The sequence below is a fragment of the Felis catus genome, chromosome A3 (assembly GCF_018350175.1).
Source record: "Felis catus isolate Fca126 chromosome A3, F.catus_Fca126_mat1.0, whole genome shotgun sequence".
In the NCBI taxonomy this organism is placed as follows: domain Eukaryota; kingdom Metazoa; phylum Chordata; class Mammalia; order Carnivora; family Felidae; genus Felis; species Felis catus.
In genome coordinates, this window is record NC_058370.1 from 12,284,178 (window position 1) to 12,308,710 (window position 24,533).

Below are 24,533 nucleotides of genomic sequence, written 5' to 3' on the forward strand. Positions count from 1 at the left end.
AGCAGGCCCTTAGTGGGGCATTAAGAAGGAGTCAGAGGAAGACTACTGCTAACTATATTAATGAGAACCATACGGTGTTCTGCACTGTGTGTGGGAGGCCTGAAGACCCTTGAAGTCCTGCCCCCGTTCCCTCTCCTGCCTCATGCATCTTCTCTTCACTTGCCCTACTCGAACCGCGCTGGCCCAGCATGTTCCCACCTCAGGGCCTTTGCACTTGCTGTTCCCTCCGCCTAGAATGCTTTTCCCACTGATGGTCACATGTGCAGCTCCTCCTTATTCGAGTCTCTGCTCAAACGTCACCTCCACCGAGAGGCCCTACCTGACCCCCTCAGGTAAAGTAAACACGTCTCCTAGTCATTTCCCTTCCTACCAACCTGCTTAATTTTTTCGAAGCAGTTGGCATCACCCAGAATTGTCCTGTTGATCCTTTATTGTTCACCGTGTATCCTTTCCCTTTATAAGATGGTCAGCTCCACACAAGCTAGGATTTCTGCCTGCTTTGTTCGCTGCTGTATCCGGAACCTCAGGTGGTACCTGGCACATCATTGAACGGATGGATGGATGGATGGATGGATGGATGGATGGATGGATGGATGGATGGATGGATGGGTGGACGGGTGGATGGATGGATGGATGGACCAATGAACAAGCGAGTTTAATCCTTATGAAAATCTGACCTTGTACATATGATTAATCCCTTTTTATAGATGAGGGAATGGAAGCTCAGAGAGGTGAAGTTTCTTGTGTAAACTTAATACAGCTGTGTAAGGGGCCCATGGGGAACATTGATTGTCCAGGGGCAGGACTTGAACCCAGACCTCACCAACCCCACTCTTTTCTTCAGTAGTCCTGCCAATGAATAGTAATAATAGCTTATTGCAACAGTGCCTGCATTAGAATGGTCTTACATTGAGCCCGCGTCTTTCTTCCAGTTTAAAACAAGTAAGCAGCAAACATTCCCTGGGCCCTTACTACATGCCAGGCACCACATGCATGCATCATCTCATTGAATCCTTAATGAAGTAGGAACTATGGTGATCTCATTGCACAGATGAAGAAATTGAGGCTCAGAGAGGTTAAGTAACTTTTCCAAGGTTGCACAGCTGGAAAATTGCAGGTCCAAGTTCTTAACCGATACATTCTAATGCCTCCCTCCTGCTGGACTTAGTTTATTCATTCGTTTTTCTATTCATGTATCATACCTTCTTTCTGTGTTCGATAGATGAATGAGGACAGGGTTCACTGTAAAAGACAGGATGAAATTCAGAAAGTCAGATTACAGAGTCTTCCTGGTAATTTTGACCCTTTTAGTTAACTTTTTGTCTGATCTGATGAGACCATCATTGTCTTTAACCTCATGTTGTCAGTCCCCGATGGGCTCATACCAGGAGGGGTATCAGTTTAGCTCTTATCTTGATGCTTACCTGGGCTCACATCTCTAATACCTGCTCCAAGCTGTTGTTTCTTTACAAGGATCTTTGTAAGCCATTTGTCTTTGTCTGCAAGGACTAGTTTGCTTAAAAATGGAGAACAGAATCTGCACTCCAACTCAACTAGATGAATTAGCCAGAATACGCTAGATTATGCTGCAGTGATGAAGAAACACACCATCTCATCACTTGACACTTTGAAATTTTGTTTCTCACTTGTGTGATTGCCACTAAGGATCCGGGAACCATGCAGCACAGCTCTCTTCCAAGTGGTGACTCAGGATCCGATAGCTGTCATCTCAACATGAGACCTCCATTCTTTTTTTTAATTTTAGAGCGTGCATGCACAAGCAGGGGAAAGGAATGGGGCGGGGGGGGGGAGAGGAGCAGAAGAGGGGGGAGAGATAGAGACAGAACAAGAGAGGGAATCTTAAGCAGGCTCCACGCTCAGCATAGAGCCCAATGTGGGGCTCCATCCATGCCCCTGGAATCATGACCTGAGCCAAAATCAAGAGTCAGACACTCGACTGACTGAGCCATCCAGGTGCCCAAGACCTCCATTCTTGCTGAGGACAGGAAGACAACCACATTCACTCATGCTCAGCCCAGAAGCGACCTACATCATCTCTGCACACAGCCCATGGGCCACAGCCTACCACACCTTCTGCACAGAGAAAACAGAGCCTTCCAACGTGCCCGGGAAGAAGACAAGAGCCAGATACGAGTGAGTGCTAGAAGGTTCTTCCACCCCAGGCATATATACACTGCATTGCTGCAGTCAAAGATGTGAGGGTTTCTTTGCCAACCCGCTGAGCCAAGGTCTCCCTCGCCTCCTTCAGGGCACTTCTGTTTCCCCTACTGCTGTCTCATGTACAGAGTGACCAGGATGCCAGAGTTGATACATGGACTCAATGTCAGTAAAACTGGATTTCTTATTTTCTTTCTTTTTTTTAAATTTTTTAATGTTTTATCTATTTTTGAGAGAGAGAGCGTGAGCAGGGGAGGGGCAGAGAGAGTGATACACACACACACACACACACACACACAGAATCTGAAGCAGGCTCCAGGCTCTGAGCTGTCAGCACAGAGCCCGACGTGGGGCTTGAACTCGTTTACCGCAAGATCATGACCCGAGCTGAAGTCGAAAGCTCAACCGACTGAGCCACCCAGGCGCCCCCTTATTTTCTTTACATTAAAAAGTAGAAATGCCGGCATTTTCTCTCTTTTTTTTAAATCTGCCTCTAATGGTATCATTTTTCATTAAATCTATCCCAGTTATTTTTATTATGAGAACACTCAGTACGACATCTGCCCTCTTGTTAGTGTGCTTTGCGGTGTTGTTGACTCTGGGTGCAATGCTGGCTGGCAGGCGTCTAGGACTTCCTCACCAAGTGCCAGCCACTTCATCCTGCACCTCCCCAGTGCATCACACTGCACACACCTGCATTGGAGGCCATCCCCTTAGCCTTCGTGAAGCGTTTTATAGGTCTCAGAGCGCTCACTTCCTCCCCATGAGGGAGGCAGGGTGTAGATCTCAGACCTCACCGTCAGGGGAGGGAATGACCTGTGTCATTTCTGGCCACGGGCAAGTGTGACTTCTCCATGCTATCCCTTCCCCTGCCTTGGCAAGCATGGAGGCCACAGATTGAGAGGATAGAGCCACCGGTCCCCTGAGTCACCGCTTGGAAAGGAGCTATGCTGGAGACCCAGCAGACTCTGAGTGGCTGTTCGGCGAGAAAGACCAGAGATGCGAAGACACTTGCCTCGGTGCGCATCCGTTTAACCTCAGCGTGAATCTCTGGTGAGACTAAAATACTACATGAAAGAAGCACCTGGTGGCTCAGTCAGTTACGTGTCCAACTGCGCTCAGGTCGTGATCTCACGGCTTGTGAGCACGTGAGCTCTCTCTGCTGTCAGCATGGAGCCCGCTTCTGATCCTCTGTTTCCCTCTCTCTCTCCCCCGTGCTTTCTCTCTCTCTCTCTCTCTCTCTCTCTCAAAACTAAACATTAAAAAAAAAAATGCTACATGAGAAAGATCTCTTGTTAAGCCACCCCACTGTCTCCTTCTAAATGTAAATTGGACATTAACCAGCAAATCTGGCTATTTTTGAGAATGACCACTCATGGAACCATCATTCTGACATTAGCCAGAGTGGTGTCCAATCCCAGCATCCAGACTAATGTATTTAGCTTCCCTTAACACCCCCAGCTGCCCTGGCCAGGCTCTCAAACATTACCCGCCCTGCTCCCCATCCTGCCAGATTCAGGGGGCAAGGGGACAGCTTTGTGGCTCAGCAGGACCCGTGGACACTATCCTTACCTAACATTTCCTGTTCTCTTCGTTTTTATTCAATACACTGCTCTCTGCAGCATGGATGGACTGATACCATTCATCACTGTTGAGACCGACGGTCTCTTCCTCAGTTCCGCACGCCTTCAGCCAATATAGGGAATTGGCGATCACTCAGGCAGGAAGGACACTGCTCTGATCACGCTTCTCACTATCACCCCCTTTCTCTGCAGGGACCGGAGTCAGGTCTCCACCGCCACCACCACCACCACCACCACCACCACCACCACCAGAGACATTGTCCTTAGATGGGCAGGAGGTTGTAACGTCACCCGCTCCCAGAATCCCTGCTTTGACAGGGCTCACGGGAGCTTAACTGACCGGTTAGGCGAAGGATGCCCAACCCAGAGAAGAGTCAGGTCACCTGGGGGAGATGGTTCAAGTGAGGACATGTTAAAAACTATAACCTGAACCCCAGGATTCTAGGGTAAGAAAGGTCCTCGTGTGTTAAAACAAAGAAGGGCTTTAGAGACTAGTAGATATGGTATGAAACGCTGCCTCAGCCACTTCCCTCGTTGTCACTTTGGATATTGCCTTTCCAAGCCTCAGTTTCCCCAATTATAAAATGGTGGCAAGGGCACAGCACAACCTGCAGGTGGGTTTTGGGATGAAATGATTCTTCGTTCTGTAAATACGGATCAGGAATCTATGGTGTGCTCTGAGGATTCGAGATTCAGAAAAATCAGACAAAGCCCCTGCCCTTAAATTGTTTACGTTCTATAGAGGTGGACATTATTGTAAAATTGCAACTTGGACAGCATTATGAATAGAAGGACATGTACTCAGAAAGCCTGTAATCGGGGATCTGATCTGAGCAAATCAGGGTCAGGGTTGGCTTCCTGGAGGAGGTGATGCCTGCGCTAAGAAGGATGACTAGGAGCTGACCAGACAGAACGGAGGTAAAAGCATTCCAGACAGAAGAAACAGCATGGGCAAAGGCCCTGTGGCAAGAAGGATCATGAGAACCATGAGGGACCAAAGGAAGACTCATGCACCTGAGGTGAAAGAGCAAAGGGGAGCGTGGTACAACATGAGGCTGGAGAGTTCAGCAGAGTATAGACTAAATGATTGTAACAGGGAGACCTCAAAATACAGTGGCTTGAACAAGATAGATACTATAAGGTAGACCAGGAGTTGGCAAACTTTTTCACTAAAGGGCCAGTCTAGGGCTGGGATTAGCTTCCGTCTCAGATCCAAGATAGTTGCTTCAACTCTGCCCATCACATCTGCCTCCCAGCCAGCAAGAAAGAGGACACAAAGACAGGCTTCATTTCTGCTCGTGTTCCATTGGCCAGACTTAGTCACATGACCACACTGAACTGCAAGGGAAGCTGGGAAATGTAGTCTTCATTCTGGGTAGCTCGTGTCTAGCTAAAACTTTATGACAACGGAAGAAGGGAAGAACAGAGATTGAGGACATCTAGTGGTCTTTGCCACAGTGAGCCAGAGTGTCTTTGGGGAAACCAGGAAGATGTCTGTTTGCAGGGGTCCAGTGGGAGGTGATGGTGGCTTGGGGCAGGGTGGTGGCTCACAGGTAGAGGGAATGGAACAGACCCAAAGATGTTTGTGAGCCAGAATTGACACAACTTGGTGGGGGATTGGATATGGGGATGAGGGGGACCCCTAGGTTCCTTTCTTGTGCAATTAGATGCAAATCTTGTCTGGAAAGTTCTTCATATACAGTAGCAACTCATTAAGTGGTTACGATCTTCGATATTGTGTCAGTGGGTCTAGAACTGCAAGCCCAACCCCTACAGTGACCTGACAGATAACAAAAGGAGTCAAGGGGCCTCTAGGGAAACTGGGGAGCCCATGCCCTGTCTAAAGGGGCAGCTGCTCCTTAGCTCCTGCCAGTGGTTGCTGTCGGGAATGCAGGGTGAGTGTAGGTATCATCTGATTTTCCAAGGGAATGTGAAAATCTAGATTTTTATGTGAAATCTTGCAATTTTGAAACTTAGGCAAATAAGTAAAAATAAATTTCTTAGCCCCAAGGCCTCTGGTTTATAATGCTTAGGATACCCCCACTGTACCTTGCCTTTTCCACCTTTGTGACTCGGTTGCCCTCTGATGGCGAAGGCCGCTGTTGCTTGGCTCACCCCAAGGCCTCTGCCTTCCTCTTTTGTTGTCCAAGCACACGGTCCCTGGATTCCCGTCCCTTTGTGCCCAGGAGCGCCACCTGCAGGCTTCTGATTCCAACTTCTTACCTATCCCCCACTGCTGGCCCCCACCAGCCGGGGAGGGGGGACAGACCATCAGCCTGCTCCCAATCCCTTTAATCGGATCTGCACCAGTGACCCTTCTAATTAAAACTCCCCGGCTGTAATCCCCCTTTAAAGCTGCGGAAGCGGAAGGGCCATAAAAGGAGCGAAAGGTCTGATGGTCCGGAAGCTGCCTCCTCCTGTGTCCTTGAAAACATCTTCAGGACACCCACGGACCAGATCTACCTCTCACGTGTTGTGTGGCCCTGGAAAAGTCACTTCATTTTCTGGGCCTCCGTTTCATTCATCTGCTTGTTCATTCATTCGTCAACTATTTAGGGAGCACATACGCTGTGCCAGGCACTGTTTCAGGAACCAAGGCCACAGCAGTGGAAGACAGACTCAGCCTGGGTCCTCAGGAGCTGACATTCTTTGCAGGGCACAGAGGAGAAAATTCCAGCTCAGCAACATCAGTGCTATGTGGGGCTTTGGAGGATGGACACACCCAACCTAGACCTGGGGGTCAGAGCAGGCTCACTAGAGCAATGGCCCCTGAGCTGGAGCCTCATGGGGCAGTAGGAATCAGCCAGGAGAAGTGGGGGAGGAAGAGCAGAGGGAACAGCATGGTGAGAATATCAATGTATGAGCAGCCAGGGTGGTACAGCAGGAATCGGTATGGAATATGCAGTGGGAAATTCAGAAAAATCTGGAGAGAGAGAAGAGAGGTAGTCAATATAAAAATCCAAATCTCTTTATGATTCTTCATCAGTTCCTCCTGCCTCTCCAACCTCATCTCCTCCAACTCTCCCTCCTACTCACTCAGTCCCACCTACACTGAGCTTCTTTCTATGGCTTGATCAGGCCAAACTCATTCCCACCTCAGGGCCTTTGCACATGCTATGCCTTCTGCCTGGCTGCTCAGATCTTTGAACGACGCACTGATCATCCTCAAGTCTAAGCAACCAGGATACCTCCCAAAATAGGTCTGCCCTGACTACCCAACCTCACGTGGACAGCCCTCCTTGCCTCTCCACTGATTCCCCCTGGTTTGTTTTTCTCAGTAACGTGTAGTACGTAACACTATCTGACATCATCTTGTTCTTTCTGGGCCTATGGGTTATTTTGTCCACTTCTCCCTAGCGGCTCCTTGAGGCTACAGAAAATGGTCTTTCTTATCCGTGCTGCATCCCCAGCAACTAGCATAGCATTTGGTAAGTGCTCAGTAAACGCATGCCAACTATATGCAGAGAATTAGAACATTATCCAAGAGCTTGGAGAGCCATTGCAGGGTTGACAGCAGGGCTATGGCTTGCTTGGATTTTTGCTTCTCTCCTATGATCTATCAATATGACTGTGAACATCAAAAGCAATGGGATAGGGTGGCTCAGGGAAGCATCTGACTTTTTTTTTTTTTTTTTTTTGAGAGAGAAGGTGCAAGTTAGCAAGGGGCAAAGAGAGAGGGAGAGAGAGAGAAGCGGGGCTCACCCATTATGGGGCTTGAGCCCACCTGATGTGGGGCTCAAGCTCACCCAAAATGGGGCTCAGACTCACAAACTGTGAGATCATGACCTGAGCCAAAGTTAGATGCTTAACCGACTGAGCCACCCAGGTGCCCTGAGCATCCAACTCTTGATCTTAGCTCAGGTCTTGATCTCAGGGTCATGAGTTCGAGCCCCACATTGGGCTCCACACTGGATGTGAAGCCTACTTAAAACAAAAACAAAAACAAAAACAAAAACAAAAACAGGGGTGCCCGGGTGGCTCAGTTGGTTAAGCGTCCGACTTCGACTTGGGTCATGATATCATGGTTTGTGAGTTCGAGCCCCGCATCAGGCTGTGTGCTATCAGCTCAGAGCCTGGAACCTTCTTCAGATTCTGTGTCTCCCTCTCTCTCTCTGCCCCTCCCCGACTTGTGCTCTGTCTCTCAAAAATAAATGTAAAAAAAATTTTTAAATAAAAAAGGCAATGGGGTACTCCTTATGGAAAGCAAAAATTTTATAACTTTACCAAGGCTTATTTTACATATCATACAATTGCCCCCCTTCTGCTGTGCAGCTCAGTGATTTTTTTTTTTTTTTTTTTTTTTAGTGAATTTGCCAAGTTGTGCAGCCATCGCCCTTACCTCAGTGTTAGAGCACTTTTATCACCCAGTGAGACAACGGTTAATCCATAGTCCCACCCTGGCAGCCACTAATTTGCTTTGTATCCCTATAGACTTGCCTTCTCTGGACACTTTATTTAAATTGTTTTTAATGTTTATTTCTGAGAGAGAGAGCATGAGCAGGGGAGGGGCAGAGAAAGGGAGACACAGAGTCCGAAGCAGGCTCCAGGCTCCGGGCTGTCAGCACAGAGCCCGACGCGGGGCCTGAACTCATGGACTGTGAGATCATGACCTGAGCCGAAGTCAGACACTTAACCAACTGAGCCACCCAGGTGCCCCCTGGATAATTTATTTAAATGGAACCAATCAGTATGTGGCCTTTTGTGTCTAGCTTCTTTCACTTAGCGTCATGTTGTCAAAGTTCATCTGCCTTGTAGCAGGTGTCAGCACCTCGTCCCTTTTTCTGGATAAATACTATTCCACTGTGTGGATAGACCACGGCTTATCCAGTCATCAGGTGATGGACATTGGGTTCACTCCACTTTTTAATTTACGGATAATGTTGCTATGAACATGCTTGTGCATGAAGAAGTTTCCGCATAAGAGTGCGCTTACCACAATGAGCACCGAGTAACGTATTAATGTATCGAATCGTTGAATCGCTGTATTGTACACTGAAACTAAGAGAACGGTTGTATGCTAGCTATACTGGAGTTAAAATTAGAAGAATTGTTTATGACATTTGTCTTTTAAAAAAGGGTGGGGCAGCTTCCAAGCCCTGAACAGCTCTCAGCTTGCAGAGCCTCTGGTCACTGCACGGATTTGACCCCAGTGGGCTGTGTGACCATGAAAGGGTCCCTTCCCTCTCTGCTTGAGTCTCCCCATCTTTCCAGACAGGAGCCTGTGCCCTTTTATGCACAGATATTCTGTGCCTTGTTCACATTCCTGGAAGAGCAGGGGAATGTGTGCAGGAAATGATAAACAGTTTGTATTTATAGCTGCTGAGCCAAAGGTGGGCATCCCCGTGATCAGCCACCAGAGCCGACAATTAGGAGGAGGGCTTGGCTCCAGCACCCCCTGGGTCCCACCCTGAGGACTCCCGCTGCTGCTCTCTTCCCCGAGAGAGCCCAAGCCTCCTCCCCCATTTTGGTGCAGACAGGTGGGTTCCAGGATCCAGAATCTCCTCACCGGGAGGGAATTTGAGGACTGCCTCCAAGTCCCTCGTCCCAGCTTTTGCCTTTGCTCCCCGGGTTCCTGGAGTCCTGCCCAAACCTGATTGGGCTCAGATCCCAGGCAAACAGGGCTGGAGACGCAGAGGCCCAGACAGAGTTTTGAGCAAAACCTGGGAGGGCTCTGGGTGTTGGCCGGTCCCCCCCATCCCTGGGGTCCATCCGGAGACTGGGTCAAAACTGTCTGGGTTTGAGACCAGAGCCCAAGCTTGTAGGATGTCCGCTGCCTTAGCCAGGCACTGGGGTCCACAGACCTAAGCAACCAGTCCAGGGGCTGGGGGTGAGGGTGATGATAAACTACCCAGATAATAACTTAGTAACATAATGTGTATTAAGTGGCTGTTATGTGGTAAGTGCTCAATTGCTTCCATCTCCATTCTAGGCACAAGGAAATGGAGGTTCCGAGAGGGGAAATGATTTGTCCAACCAGCTCATAAATAAGTGTAAGGCTGGGGATAATAGCAACAAAAGCTGAGAATTCACTGAATTCTCATTGCAGCCTTGCCCTGGACACCTCCTCCCCCACCCCTCAGTCTTACAGATAAGGAAACTGAGGCACAGAAGGTTCAACACCCATTTGGGAGTTCCCCAGCCACTTCCTGGCTGGGGAAGTGTGGCCCTGACTCTAAAGGCTTCAGTGGGTTCAGGAAAGAAAACTGTCTTGTGAGCAGGGCCAGGAGAGGGTGCAGAGAAAGACCCTGCATGCTGCCTTCGGGGAAGGAGGCTTGAGGTGCTCCGACCTTCCCAACACAGCCCTGAGCAGCAGGCAGCCCTCCCCCAGGGCCCAGTGAGGCCTCCGCCCCCTTTTCTTCTTTTCTAGGGCATCCTGAGGCTGAGAGGAGGGACGGGGAGGGCGCATTCTCAGGTACAAAGGTGGTGCCCGCCTTAAAATAACAAGCCCTAAGGACTGTACATAATATGCCGGGTGCATAATTCATGCGTCTGTCAGCAGAACAGCAATTATGTGGGCCTTCCCTGGAGTTGTCTAGGGGTTAGAAACTGGCTCGGGCTTCCCTTGCCAGCCTCTGGGGGAAATGGGACCTCCCAGCTGTTAAAGGAACAGGCTCCCCAGGAATCGGGAATCAGCTCCTTTGCTGCAGGCTCCCTCCTGGCTGGGGGGTCAGCGCCTAGAACCAGAACTGCAGCCTGCCGGGCTCAGCCCAAGACCCTGGCTGGCCGCCCCCACAAAGTCAGGCCCACTTGTGCTGGTAACTCTACGTGCATAATCTCCTTGTCCCCCACTCTACAATTTGTAAGGGGCTGGCTACCAGTATTCCCCAGGGTTTCTCAACCTTGGTGCTATCGACATTTCGAGCCAGGTAATTCTTCATTGTGAGGCTGTCCCGTGCGAAGTAGGATGTTCAGTAGTAGCATCTTCCTCCCCCAAGTTGCGACAACCAAAAATTTCTGTGGAGTTTGCCAAATATCCCCTGGGAGGGGGGGTCAAAATCATCCCCAGTCATGAATGACTAGAATATCCCCATTTCACACATTTGAAAACTGAGGCAGGCAAAGTTTCAATGCCAAGGCCACCCAGCTGGGTTCAACCTCTAGGACCCACGCTCCTAACTCAGTGCGGGAGTTGCCAAAGTGTGCTGCCCAAATGCTTTATCCCAATAAGCACATATTTGTGTTAATGAATGTTTAACATCCCTTTCCCTGGCACCCAAACTCAGCATCTTTGCAAATGTCACTTCTCAGGACGAGACGAAAATAGAACAGAGAAGGTGAGCCGTGTTTGTTGTTGTTTTACTACTGAGTAAAGAGTACAGGCAGCAAAAGGACACATACAGTAGGACGTCAGTCCTGAGCAAGACACAGTACTAGTTTGTGAGGGCCATCTGCCTCTGCATTAAACACTGCAGATGGGGCACCTGCATGGCTTGGTCGCTGAAGCATCCGACTCGGTTTCGGCTCAGGTTATGATCTCACGGTTCGTGGGTTTGAGCCCCACGTCGGTTCTGCACTGTCACTGTGGAGCCTGCTTGGAATTCTCTGTCTACCTCTCCCTCTGCACCTCCCCTGCTCATGAGCTCTTTCTTTTAAAAATAAATAAACATGGGGCGCCTGGGTGGCGCAGTCGGTTAAGCATCGACTTCAGCTCAGGTCACGATCTCGCGGTCCACGAGTTCGAGCCCCGTGTCAGGCTCTGGGCTGACGGCTCAGAGTTGGAGCCTGCTTCCGATTCTGTGTCTCCCTCTCTCTCTGCTCCTCCCCTGTTCATGCTGTGTCTCTGTCTCAAAAATAAATAAACGTTAAAAAAAAAATTAAAAAAAAACTCTACAGAAGAGACAAGGGAGGAGAAAAATTTCTGGTTACCCACAGGGTGGGGAAGGACCTGTGAGAAGTGTCAACATTTCTGTTGTGTACCCTGTTTCTTCGCCTGGGTGGTGGGTTCGTGGGTGTTCTTTTGATTATGGTTCGGAAATATATATAAACTTGACCTACTTTTGTGTATCGGATATTTCTTTTTATAAAGTGATTACAGAATTTTACTTTTCCGGTGAGTGCAAATCAAGGTATTAACACTCAAAAGCTTTTGTTTAAAAGACACAGGGTACTTGGGGGGGACACCTGGCGTGGCTCGGTCGGTTAAGTGTCCGACTTCGGCTCAGGTCATGATCTCACAGTTCATGAGTTCATGCCCCGCATGGGGTTCTCTGCTGTCAGCATACAGCCTGCTTTGGATCCTCTGTCTCCTCTTTCTGCCCGTCCCATGCTCATACTCTCTCTCTCAAAGATTTAAAAAAAAACATTAAAAATAAATAAAATAAAAAATAAAAGACACAGAATACGTTGAACATGAGTACAGAAAAAAAAAAAAAAAACCCAAAAAACAAAAAACCAGGAAGTTGATAGAGCACCTGAGGTTGGAGAAATGCATAACACATCCTTTCGGCATCTGGGCTGGTGGAGAAAGAGCTTTCTTGCTGCTAATGGTGCCCCCGGTGCCTAGCAAAGTGCTTCACATGTTGTACATGATCAATAAATAGTAGCCAGATTGACAACTGAATTCTGGTCCTGTTCCTTCCGCTTGTCACTCTGTGAACTTGGACTAGCCCCTGCCCTGGGCTAGGTGCTAGGAGTGCGAGGGGTGCAGAGACAAAGCTCTGAACCCATCCCTCGTCCCCCCGGAAGCTCACGGATTCTGGGCAGTGATGAACACACACGCCTCTGTAATGGGATGTGTTGTAAAAGCACGCAAGGGAAGGCGAAGTGGTGAGGGACCCCGAAGGACGGAGCGGCCAGTCCCACCAGGAATGACCTCTACAGAGAGGGGTCACGTGGGCTGGGTTTTTAAAGATGGCACAGACATGCGGGATCGGCCAAAAATGGCGTGTGGCCAGAGAAGTGTGACGTTTGGGAACCTGTGGCAGGAGAGACCCAAAGAGAGGGGTCGAAGTAGAAATGTAGGCTTGACCACCCTGTGTTGTGCGTGAGGACTGATTGCAAAGGACGGAAAACTCTCACATGCAAGCAGCAGTGGCATTTGCTCACAGGATATAACAGGACATTTGGGGACAGGGCAGGAAACAAAGGCCAGCTGAGCCACGCAGAGCCTGGGTGGTCTCAGCTGACGGCGTGTTGTGGGGTGAGGGCTGAGAGGTCGCCCCCACGAAGATAGCGGGTGTTTATCAGACACTCCCCGTGTGCTGCTGGAAGCTGTCCTCAGCACTTTGCACACGTTAACGCCTTGACTTTTCATAGCAGCTCTCTGAAATAGACACTGTATTTGCCTTCCCATTTTGCAGATGAAGAAACTGAGGCTTAGGATAAACACCTGGCTCCAGGCAAGGAAGTGGCAGAGCTGGGATTTAAACCCAAAACAACCTGACACTAGAGTCCAAGCTCTTAAATTGTTGCTCCTCACGCTGTCTTTCAAACCTGCTGTGTCCTCACTGCTGACCCCTCGGGCTAGAATAGTTAGCTTGAAATCATTGCGGTCTCCGGGCTTTGGTTTTGAATGGATTCAAAAAAACAAAAATGGATTTGAATAAATGATCTTTTTAGCTCAAACAACCAGTCATTAAGTGACAAGTGAGATGTGACAGTGCCCTTGAACTGTTGAGGAGCACCCTGCAGAGTCAGGGTGTCAGGATGATCATCCTACCGGAGGTCGGTAACTAAATCCCACTCTCTTCTCCTTGCAGATCCTGGCCATCATTTCCATCATGTTCATTGTCCTCTCCACCATTGCCCTGTCGCTCAACACGCTGCCCGAGCTGCAGAGCCTTGACGAGTTCGGCCAGACCACAGACAACCCCCAGCTGGCTCACGTGGAGGCCGTGTGCATCGCGTGGTTCACCATGGAGTACCTGCTGCGGTTCCTCTCCTCACCCAAGAAGTGGAAGTTCTTCAAGGGCCCACTCAACGCCATTGACTTGTTGGCCATCTTGCCCTACTATGTCACCATCTTCCTCACCGAATCCAACAAGAGTGTGCTGCAGTTCCAGAATGTCCGCCGCGTGGTCCAGATCTTCCGCATCATGCGTATCCTCCGCATCCTCAAGCTCGCACGCCACTCCACCGGCCTCCAGTCCTTGGGTTTCACCCTGCGAAGGAGCTACAATGAGCTGGGCTTGCTCATCCTTTTCCTCGCCATGGGCATCATGATCTTCTCCAGCCTTGTCTTCTTTGCCGAGAAGGACGAGGATGACACCAAGTTCAAAAGCATCCCGGCCTCTTTCTGGTGGGCCACCATCACCATGACGACGGTTGGGTATGGAGACATCTACCCCAAGACTCTCCTGGGGAAGATTGTCGGAGGACTCTGCTGCATTGCAGGTGTCCTGGTGATTGCTCTTCCCATCCCGATCATTGTCAATAACTTCTCTGAGTTCTACAAGGAGCAGAAGAGGCAGGAGAAAGCAATCAAGCGGAGAGAGGCTCTGGAGAGAGCCAAGAGGAATGGCAGCATTGTCTCCATGAACATGAAAGATGCTTTCGCCCGGAGCATCGAGATGATGGACATTGTGGTAGAGAAAAATGGAGAAAATATGAGTAAGAAGGACAAAGTACAAGATAATCACTTGTCTCCCAACAAATGGAAATGGACAAAGAGGACACTATCTGAAACTAGCTCAAGTAAGTCCTTTGAAACCAAGGAGCAGGGATCCCCTGAGAAGGCCAGATCATCTTCCAGTCCTCAGCACCTGAACGTCCAGCAGTTGGAAGACATGTACAATAAGATGGCCAAGACCCAATCTCAACCCATCCTCAATACCAAGGAGTCAACAACACAGAGCAAACCAAAGGAAGAACTTGAAATGGAGAGTATCCCCAGCCCTGTAGCCCCTCTGCCCACTCGTACAGAAGGGGTCATCGACATGCGAAGCATGTCGAGCATCGATAGCTTCATTAGCTGTGCCACAGACTTCCCCGAAGCCACCAGATTCTCCCACAGCCCTTTGGCCTCACTCCCCAGCAAGACTGGGGGTAGCATGGCCCCAGAGGTGGGCTGGCGGGGAGCTCTGGGTGCCAGTGGTGGGAGATTTGTGGAGGCCAACCCCACCCCTGATGCCAGCCAATGCTCTTCTTTCTTCATTGAGAGCCCCAAGAGTTCTATGAAGACGAATAACCCCCTGAAGCTACGAGCACTTAAAGTCAACTTCATGGAGGGTGACCCCAGTCCACTAGTCCCCGTTCTGGGGATGTACCATGACCCTCTTAGGAACCGGGGGGGTGCAGCTGCTGTCGCTGGGCTAGAGTGTGCCACACTCTTGGACAGGCCTGTACTGAGCCCAGAGTCCTCCATCTATACCACAGCAAGTGCTAGGACACCCCCCCGGTCGCCTGAGAAACACACAGCAATAGCATTCAACTTCGAAGCAGGTATCCACCAGTACATTGATGCGGACACAGACGATGAGGGGCAGGTTCTCTACAGTGTAGATTCCAGCCCTCCCAAGAGCGTGCATGTGAGCACCAGTCCCAAGTTCAGCGTCGGGACAAGATCAGAGAAGAACCACTTTGAAAGCTCCCCCTTACCCACCTCCCCTAAGTTCTTAAGGCAGAACTGTATTTACTCGACAGAAGCATTGACTGGAAAAGGCCCCAGTGGTCAGGAAAAGTGCAAACTCGAGAACCACATCTCCCCCGACGTCCGCGTGTTGCCAGGGGGAGGAGCCCACGGAAGCACACGGGATCAGAGCCTCTGAGCTACCCTTCCTGCAGCAGAGACTTGTGGCAAGACCTAAGAGGCGCGCTGTTCAGCTGACCTGCCGCAGAGCTTTTCCGCACGAACTCAGACAGACAGGCTCTGCAGAGCCCCCAGGCAGAAGAGAGACTCCAGAGGAGGCTCCCTAGGGCCTGGAGAGCCATGACAGGTACAGCAGGATGAAGTGGGCCAAGCCACAGGCTATGGCGTCTCCTTGTAACAACTCTGCTGCCCTCTTTGGGAGGTGACATGGGCAGAACTCATAGCCACCACTACCACATGCTAGACCTCACCAAGACTACCTAGTCCCCACTTTTCTGTCACGGCTCTCCATCGCAGCCTCAGGGGGCAACATCTCCATCCCTTGGGCTTCGGCTGGAGACAGACGCTGGACAACAAGTGGCCGGGTTGACCAATTTTGTTTTGGGCATTGCCCAGCCACCTCTAGGAACTCCTGTCCATCGCCTCCTGGATGGATCCCACTGTCAGAAGGCTGCAGAGGATGCTTGTGTCGTGGGGAAATTTCTGCGCCATAAACCACGGTCCCAGCGCAAAACCCTTCCTCAGATGTCTTCATCGACTTCAGTGTTCCGTAGTACCTGAGATTTTATTTTGAGATATCATCAGGGTGAGTTGCACCACTTGTTCCCGATTCTAATTGCCCCCCGGCAACGTGGGAAGGGTTCAGACGGCAGGCACTCAGCCAACAGTGTGAACTGTGAACATTGCTTTAGGGTTGTATAAGGAAAACCCTCTCTGTACATCACTAGCAGACTCAAAAGATATGCAAGAGTCAAATATGCAAAAGAAATAGCTTATTCAAAGAGACTGTATGTTACCGAAGAACAGAATAAAATCTGATTTTTTTTTTACCTGCAAAAATGGAAAAAAAAAAAAATCCCCAATTGAAATGCCCAGTTCAGACTTTTGAATACTTCCTGTGGCAGCAGGGAAAGCATCTACTATGATAGAAATTCTTTTTTGTTTCCTGTGGTATTCAAGTTTAAAAAAAAAAAAAAGTTAAAATAAAAAGCACTTTATGTTTTTCAAAAATAGGTTCTACCAGGGACAGTGTCAACATCTTGCACTTTAAAAACAAGCACTATTTCCCGTGGGCCACTTTTTGGGACTACAGTTGGGCTGTTAACTACATGCCTGTGTCGGGCCACGGTGGGTGATGTTGTGCGGGTATTGCTGTCCGCCATGTTGAAGTCTGTGGGCTCCTTCCCTGTCCCTCTGAAGCTTCCTGTTGGCCCCCTTGCGAGGAAGGGTACTTGAGCCCTGGAGTGGGGCCTCTCACAGAGTCCCGTGTGCAGGAGACACGCGCATCTCGGAAGAACACAGTAGGCGGTGGGCACTGGGTGTTTACTCTGTTCTTTCTCGTCAACCAGCTGTTGGTATGTTTTCAGTGTCACTGTCTGTACTAAAACTCAGCTCTCCTTTCTGCAGCCATCAATGCAGCTAGTACAGACAAAAGCAATAAGTATTTGTGTGCGTTGTGAGTGGTTCCGGTGTATTTCTTGGTGTTGGTCTCCCTGTCCTAGTTCGACGACCTGGCGTTGGCCTGCCTGATTTGGGGTCCAGTAAGGACGGTGGTGTTGGCCGTTCCTCAGTTCAGACACATTGGGTTGAGCCACCGGTTAGCATGATGCCCTGCTGTTGGCCCATCTGTCAGTCAAGGTGACATATCTGCCTGTCTTTAGTACAACGGACCGATGTCGTTCCCTGAATACAACGTGGATGGACGATGTCCCAAGTACAGTAGTGTAGATCTGCCGGTCCACAGCACGGTGACAGGCACACGTCTTCCTGATGGAACAAATATGGCGTGGGTCTCCTGTTCCTCATACAATGTGTCATTGGTCTGCCTGTGAGTGTGATGGCATGAGCCACCTGTCAGTACACAAATAATCAGTCATTCTGCCTGCCCTCTGCACAATGGCATGCGGTTGGACCACCTGTCACAGGTGTCCACGGGAGTCATCCCACCGCCCTTAAAAACACCTGTGCTCTGCTGAATATGTACCTGGTTCCTACTGCTTCTCAGTGTCTCCGGGGACTGTGGATCCTTCCAAGAGGGTGCAGTCCTGTTCTTTGCTGTGTTAACAAAGGCTACGATGCCGATGCCGAAGTATCTTGCCACTCTGAGGTATCTTCAGAGCATCCTCACAGCCACTGCTAAGGGACTTAAGGGGCAGGGAAAGTGTGAGGTCATCCTGTGCTGGTAGCACCAGAGAGAGAGGAAGCAGCCACGCCCCCAAGCGCTTTGCCGGGCACACAGCGCGGGCTGGGGGCCCACTGAGGAGCGGCCGACGGACAGTCCTCCCCGGCCCATCTCATCTCACCTGCCTCTTCTTTGTTTTCGTGACCATTTACGTCGGCCATCAGCACAAACGTGAAAATTCAGGGAAAACAAATGCTTTTTGATAAAAGTAAATAGTTGTGATTTCCGATTCCGATATTTTTAGAGCTGATGCTATCTGTAAAAATTAGTAACAATAGTAATATAGTCTATTTTACATATCAGGAAAGTGAACATGTTTAAATATAGCCATATACAGCGAGAAGGAACTTACCACCCCTTCTTCAAATCAAGGCATTTCATTTGTTGGTTGAAGCCGATGAGAAGTGTACAGATTGGATATGATTTTTTTTTCTTTCTTTTTCTTTTTTTTTTAACTAATAACCAATTGGTGCAACTCTCCTTGTAACCAAAGGCCCTTTCTGCCTTGTGTGGTCACACAGGACCTGGCCCTTCCTTCCCTGTGTAGTTTGTCTGACCTTAAAGTAGCATTTTATGGAGTCACTTTTGAAGGACGAATTCAGAAGTATCATTAAGAACCTACCTTTTCAGGCTTACTAGCCAGAGTCCTATAGAGTTCTTATAGAAACAGAATAATTGAAACTCAGCATATACTATGCTTAGAAAGTATTGCATTATGTTTTGGTTTTTTTTTTTTTTTCCTTTTACTTGTGTATGTATTGTGGGAATATAGCTTTTCCCCTGTGCCCAATTCAAAATAGAGTATTGTAAGTTTTCCCAGGCCCCACCTGCCAAAAAGGAGCATACCCCGATTTTTAATACGTGTACACCCTACCTGTACCTGTGTATATGCACTGGGAAATCTACCCAAGAGTCTCCACTGAGAAGCTGACCTTGACAGACAGGTCCTCATGGAAGAGAGGAAGGCATGGTCTGGAGGCAAATACCACTTTACCTTGGTGATTCATATCGCACCCATTCCTGAACGAACAAAAACGGGGAGGGGGGGGGGGAGGAAAAAAACAAGTCAACCCAAAGAAACCAAGCTAGGGGCTCGCGCGGGTGGATGCCTGGTCCCTTTGGCGAACTCCGTGAAATTCGCCGAGAACCCAGCCGAACTTGGCTTCCAACTTCCGCCATTATCAGTAAGGGCTAGGGACCAGGCGGCTGTGTGTCCCGATCACACAGGGGAGTCTGCGACCTGCAGAGGGAGGAGGGCCAGCTCTGGAGGAGTCGTTTTTTTCACTTTTTTCTTTTTTTATCTTTGGGTAAAAAAAAAAAAAAGAAAAAAACAGGGCTTTGGTGCAGTAGATTTCTCAGTGCCTTCTTTAGGAATTTTATCTTAAGCACACTTAACGGGGAAAGAAAGAAGGAAAGAAGAGGAGAGGACATTTGTTCCCGTGAAGGCCCTTTCTCTAAAAGCGCTGGGGATCAAGAAGAAAGAAGAAGACGGAGAACGGCAAAATCCTGAGGAGACCACTTCCTTTCAACTCACCCGGCTTGACCCCCACCCCACCCCCCCCACCCCCGCCCCCAAAGTGCTGGCGACCACAAACTTGGCCAAACTGACTCCCAGCTCTCCTCCACCGCCTCTTGGTGACTAGCTTCAGCCCTGCCCTCTCTCCTAATAAGATCCCCTTTTCTGAGGAGAAAAAGAAACAGTATTCTCTTCTGTAAAACTGTGACGTATTCATGTTTGTAACTATCGTACGTTTCTGTCTTGCTCCAAGTCATGGCTGGAGTGTCTAGTCCATGGACAAGGGGAAATTCAAACTTCATCGCGGACAAGGGTCACTGGAGCCAGGTCTCTCTCTCTCTCCCCGTCTCTCTCCTCCCCCCCCCCACCCCCTCCCTCTTCTTTGTTCTCTGCTAACTAGCCCCAAGTAACATAACCCCAGGCTTCAGCCTCCAGTTAGGTAACTTTGAATCCGAGGAGAGCCAGGCAAACCGCATCGAGGGCATGATCCTTTTTGGGAAATGGCTCTTCCTGTGGCGAGAGGAAGAAGAGGTCACCTCCGCCACCCCCAACCGGACAGTGGAGAGCCTCCAGCCCTGAGTTACAGTTTCCCGTTTCTCACCACCTACATGACCGCATCCAAATGCTTTCGCTCAGCCAGGGGGACCCAGACCAGCCTGGCTACGCCCAGAAATAAAAAAGTTACCTCTGCATTTTCTGTTGCTGTTTTTCTGGCTCTAGAAGTGTCTGACGCGGGTCTACATCGTAGGATATCCATGTGTCTCAGAGTAGCCTCTTTTTCTGTTCAGATAAAAAGTATATAGGTACATAGGTGTTTTTAGCCAATTTGTAATAGGGCCGCTTCGTCTCATGGCTACTTTTGTAATCTAGAATAACGTCTTAGGAGTTTTATTGTTGGGTCATCACCATAGCTGATACTCTCTGGTCTTTTTCATTTCCTCCCATTGCCCCTTGGGCTTCCTTTCTTTTCTTCCTTTTGATTCTGACTTTCTGGGGATAGGGAAAGACTTGGGGTTCTGACCTGCTCAACGCAGACGTTTCCTGACACTTGGCCTAGAGTCTGTGGACACTGTTACTTCCCTCGTTCCGTGTGTTTCTTCTGTTCTTAACAATCCTGGGCCTGGATGCAGGAGTGAGACCAGGAGAAGCAGGGCCGTGGATGGCCCTCAAGATCGGGATGGAATGTGGGCTGCTGGCCCTTGGAAGAGACTGAATTTTCTCATCCCCAGAGATCTTGGAACCAAAAATCTCTTGCAAGCAAACTTCCTGCTGGGGTCCAGGATACACCTAAGCCCCTCTCAGCTGGCCTGTTGCAACACCCCTGCTCCCTTGTAACATCAGTTGGATCCGAAGGCCAGAGCATTTTCAGGTTCTTGCAAACCTCGGAGAACATGCTGGGGCCTCAGATCTCATGAACTTGTTACCAGGTCCTCATTTTAATCCATTTCCAACAGCCTCACCAAAAAGCAATAGACAAGCTTGCAGCCGAACCCTGAGAAGACGTGTCCCCCAGAATCTGCCAGCGCATCTGCCCTCCCCTTCCCAGCTGCCTGGCTCCCTAGCACCCAAGACGTGTGGCAAGGGCAGTGGTGTTTCTCCAGTTCCCACCGATCCAGGCCCCGGGGAGTTTCTGGAGTGTCCTGATGAATCCCCCCCAAGCAGCTTCCAGCCTCAGGTGGGCAGAGGACATCTCAGGAAGCAGGATCTTCAGCAGAAAGTGATTCTCCACTCTTCAACTCCTACAGGAAATTGAAGAAAACCCAGATAATCTTCAGCTTCCATTCGTTTAGGTGTTCATACCCCCACCTGCCTCACTGTTGGCTTCAGGACTGTGGCCTCTGGCCAGATCAGAGATTTGAGCCAAATCTGGACCCCCATGGCAGTGAACCATCCCTTTGGATAAACCCCAAGAGGAAACCAATCGAAGGACAAATGTATTATTCTGGACTATGACCCTAATCGGAGTTTTGCTACCCCCAAAAGTTCCTGGTAATCTGGTTTGGACCAGAGCCAAATAAAACAGATGAGATTTTTTAAAACTTTTGCACAAGAACAAAACAAAATTGTCTCCTAGTAGTTTGCTAGGTTTGATGCCCAGATAAGCAAACAGTCTAGCCTGTGGCTGTTTTCATCTAGAGAGAGATTGTGTCATTTGGGCTTCCCTCCACTGCCCCTGGTTTTGTCTTAACCTGGAATTTCTCCTGGACTTCCCCAAATGCCAACCTGACGAAATGGATTTGGAAGGGGCTCTGGTGAATCCAGCGGTCCCTCATCTTTTTCTTCCCTCTCATTGTAACTCTCCATTCTTCTCTGCGGAGATCCCGAAAAGATCTTCTAAGGGCTGGCCAGGATGGGGAGGGAGGGGGGCAGTTCTCCTGAAGAAGACGTCATCTGCCTGCAGGATGGCTGCAAGCGAGCCTCTGAGTGAAGCCTCTCTCTTGAGTGAGAGGAACAAGGTGGTCAGTTTCAGCTCAAGTTAAGAAAGTGCTTCCCGCAGGTGGGGCTGCCTCACCATGGAAGTCGGTGCCGTGTTGGGGGATGAGCTGATAAAAAGAGGGTGGATCATGCACAAAATGGATGTTGCAGAGAGACCCTCACTTTGCATGGCAAGTGGACTGAACAACCAGGGCAATTCTCCTTCTCTCTCTGGGGTGTGTGTGTGTGTGTATGTGTGTGTGGTTTGGACGTCTAGGCACAGGCTCAAAGCCTTGAGGCAAAAGCAGGGAATACAGTTAGCAGGAATTCAAATTCTAGGATTTGGAGTTTTCTGCAGGGGTGCCAGGGAAGGAAGTGGCAGCAAGATAACCTGCTTCCCCTCTGCTTCCTATCTTGGGTAATTTTAATGACCCAACCTGTCCCCAGTGCCCTAACAGGAGCCACACTGGCTGGGATGAGGCTTATGCTGCCCTCCCCAGACCAGCCAAGGAACAGTCCCTCTCTGGCTGACCATGTCACGGTGCTGCTCTTCTGCCCAGACCCTGTGCCCTCATGGGCCTGAGGCTTTCTGTACAAGAGATGCAATGATCTTTTATCCATTAGCCAGCCGCCTAACTGCCTAGGCAACAGCAAATGGCACCATTCCAAAAGGGCTACCCCCCCCCCCCGCCAACCGGCAAATAAAACAGAAAATCCCATTTAAGATGTTTGAAAATCCCCACCCAATGAAGTAAATCCAGAAGGACCAAAAGAGAGAAGCAGATGTAATCCATTTTTACAGCAAAACTAGGCTTCAGCTGCCCGGTCGCCCACATCTCTAGCCCCTTCCCAAGCGGGTCTGGATACTGCATTCTCCAAGGAGACCATTTGACAGAAGAAGTTTTAAAGTACCCCCCCACACACACACACAACTGTGTCTGGTGGGTTTGGAGGAGGTGGGCCTTCCTCCTCAGGAAGACCCCCAGTCCAGGCAGTGATAGGTGGTTTTATTATGAAGTGAGGCAGGACAATAGGTTTGCATGGATAGCCTGATCAGCTACTTTCCTTCAAAACAAAATGAAACAAAAACCCAGTTCCCAAGATCCCCCTTTGAGGCCCTGTCCTGCAGAAATAGCTCACGTTAACGGCTCCAAAGGCATGACGGTTCTAGAAAATGAAGGAGGCTCCCAATTCTGTCCCATTAAGATGCTCTCGAGGATCATATGTGGATCGTCCCACGCTTCTTGCCTCCTGAGCTAATCCAGGTTTGGACAACAAGGAAGGAGGCACAAGAGAAGATGCCCAAGAGATTCAGACTTCTCTATGGCTTTGGATTGGGGCCCCCTGAGGCTTCACTAGGGTTTCGGGCTCTCTCTTTGGTAGGCTTGACATCTAAGCTCCGGGTGCCTGATGGGTGGAGAAAAGGAAAATGGGGGCAGGTTGGTCTCTTTGCTCTCCAGACCTCCTGGCTTTGATCCAAAGGCAAGAGCTGGAAACACCATTTTCTGCACCAGGAACTCAGGGTTATCCCCCAGTGTATGCCCTTGGCACATAGTGGTCACCCAACCCGTGTTCCTTTGAGTGAATGAATGTGTAAATGATTGACTTCCGAATGAGCGAACGTGTGAGTGAATACAGGAGTTAATTAGTTCTTACCCAGCTTGAGGTATTGCTAACTGGGAAGGAAAGAGAAATGGCGGGGCGGGGAGAGGGGGCTCTCATTAAAACCTGTAAGCTCCACCGATGCCATCTAGCCTTTGATTCAATTAGGAGCCAAGGTGATGTCCAAATTTGACACTTGTCTGCCCTCAGGGCCCTGGTCTTCTCAGAGCAACACTTCCAGGGGCCCCATGGGGCAGCCCCAGCCTCCTTCCTACTCTCCTATCCTGCATTTTCAGCCTCATGTTCTAGTTTAGCTCACAAAGAAGGGATTTCTCCTGGTCTGGGACTCGCTGGGGCAGGAATTTGGGAGCTGACATCTGGAAACTGGATTGCAATCCCTGAGCCATGGGAGTCCAGCTGGAAAAGAGGGCCAGCCTGCCCTCCAACTTTGAGAGCCAACGGGTTTTCCTATTTTCTGAGCCCCAGTGTCTCCCTTGGTAGCATGTGCCCCAACTCCATTAGCTAAGACCCTCTGTCTCGCCCAGGAACTATGGTGTGAGGTTGAGGCTTTTCTGCCAGCAAAGCCATTCTGATTACCCCACCCATGATGGGGGCCAAGCCAATCACATTAGCCATAAGTGACCAATGTCCTTAGCCGCTCTTCTCTTGGGGTCGCATTTGTGGGTCCTGTTCATCTCTGGTCAGTTGATGTCTCTAGTCCTTCCTGTAAAGGTGACAATGAGCATTGTGTGTGCGTGCTCAGGCACACACACACACACACACACACACACACAAAGAAACCAAACAACAGAAAAACACGTGTCTTTTTATGCATGTGATGGGATGAAATTGTGACCTCCAGCTGCTGTCCTGTCTTGTAAAATATGTCCAAATGTTTAAGAATTTCTAAGCAAATGGTCCTTTAATGAAGTATGCACAGTTCAATAAAAAGGTATGGAGAAAACAAGCTTGGTGGAGTTTGTTTTATTTTCTGGAGGGCACAGGGAGATGGGGGGGCGGGTGAAGATCTGCACAAGAGGCTGAATTGGGGGACGTGGGGGGGCAGCACTGATTGCCTTCACCTGAAAGAGGGTACGAAAATGTAACTGGCTTGTCACCCCAGTAGGCAAGCAGCGGTAACCCACCCCATGCTGTGTTCATGGACCAAAGTCCAAATTCTGGTTATTTGGCTCTTGTGTCAGCTGTACCTGGGTATTCTCGGCCTTACGACCACTCTCTCATCAAAGTGTCTCATGGGGCCTTGGGGACACACACACACACACACACACACACACACACCTTTTACAATCT

The 24,533-nt window shown here is 49.6% G+C and overlaps 1 protein-coding gene across 1 annotated transcript in view; it reads left to right on the forward strand.

The window, feature by feature from the left end:
- Positions 1 to 24,189, forward strand: part of KCNB1 (potassium voltage-gated channel subfamily B member 1) — a 101,860-nt gene extending 77,671 nt beyond the window's left edge. The window contains exon 3 of the mRNA XM_003983394.6: positions 13,460 to 24,189. Coding sequence (XP_003983443.1) covers positions 13,460 to 15,466 — 2,007 coding nt within the window. The 3' untranslated portion in view covers positions 15,467 to 24,189. The remainder of the gene's footprint in view (positions 1 to 13,459) is intronic.
- The last annotated feature ends 344 nt before the right edge of the window (positions 24,190 to 24,533 follow it).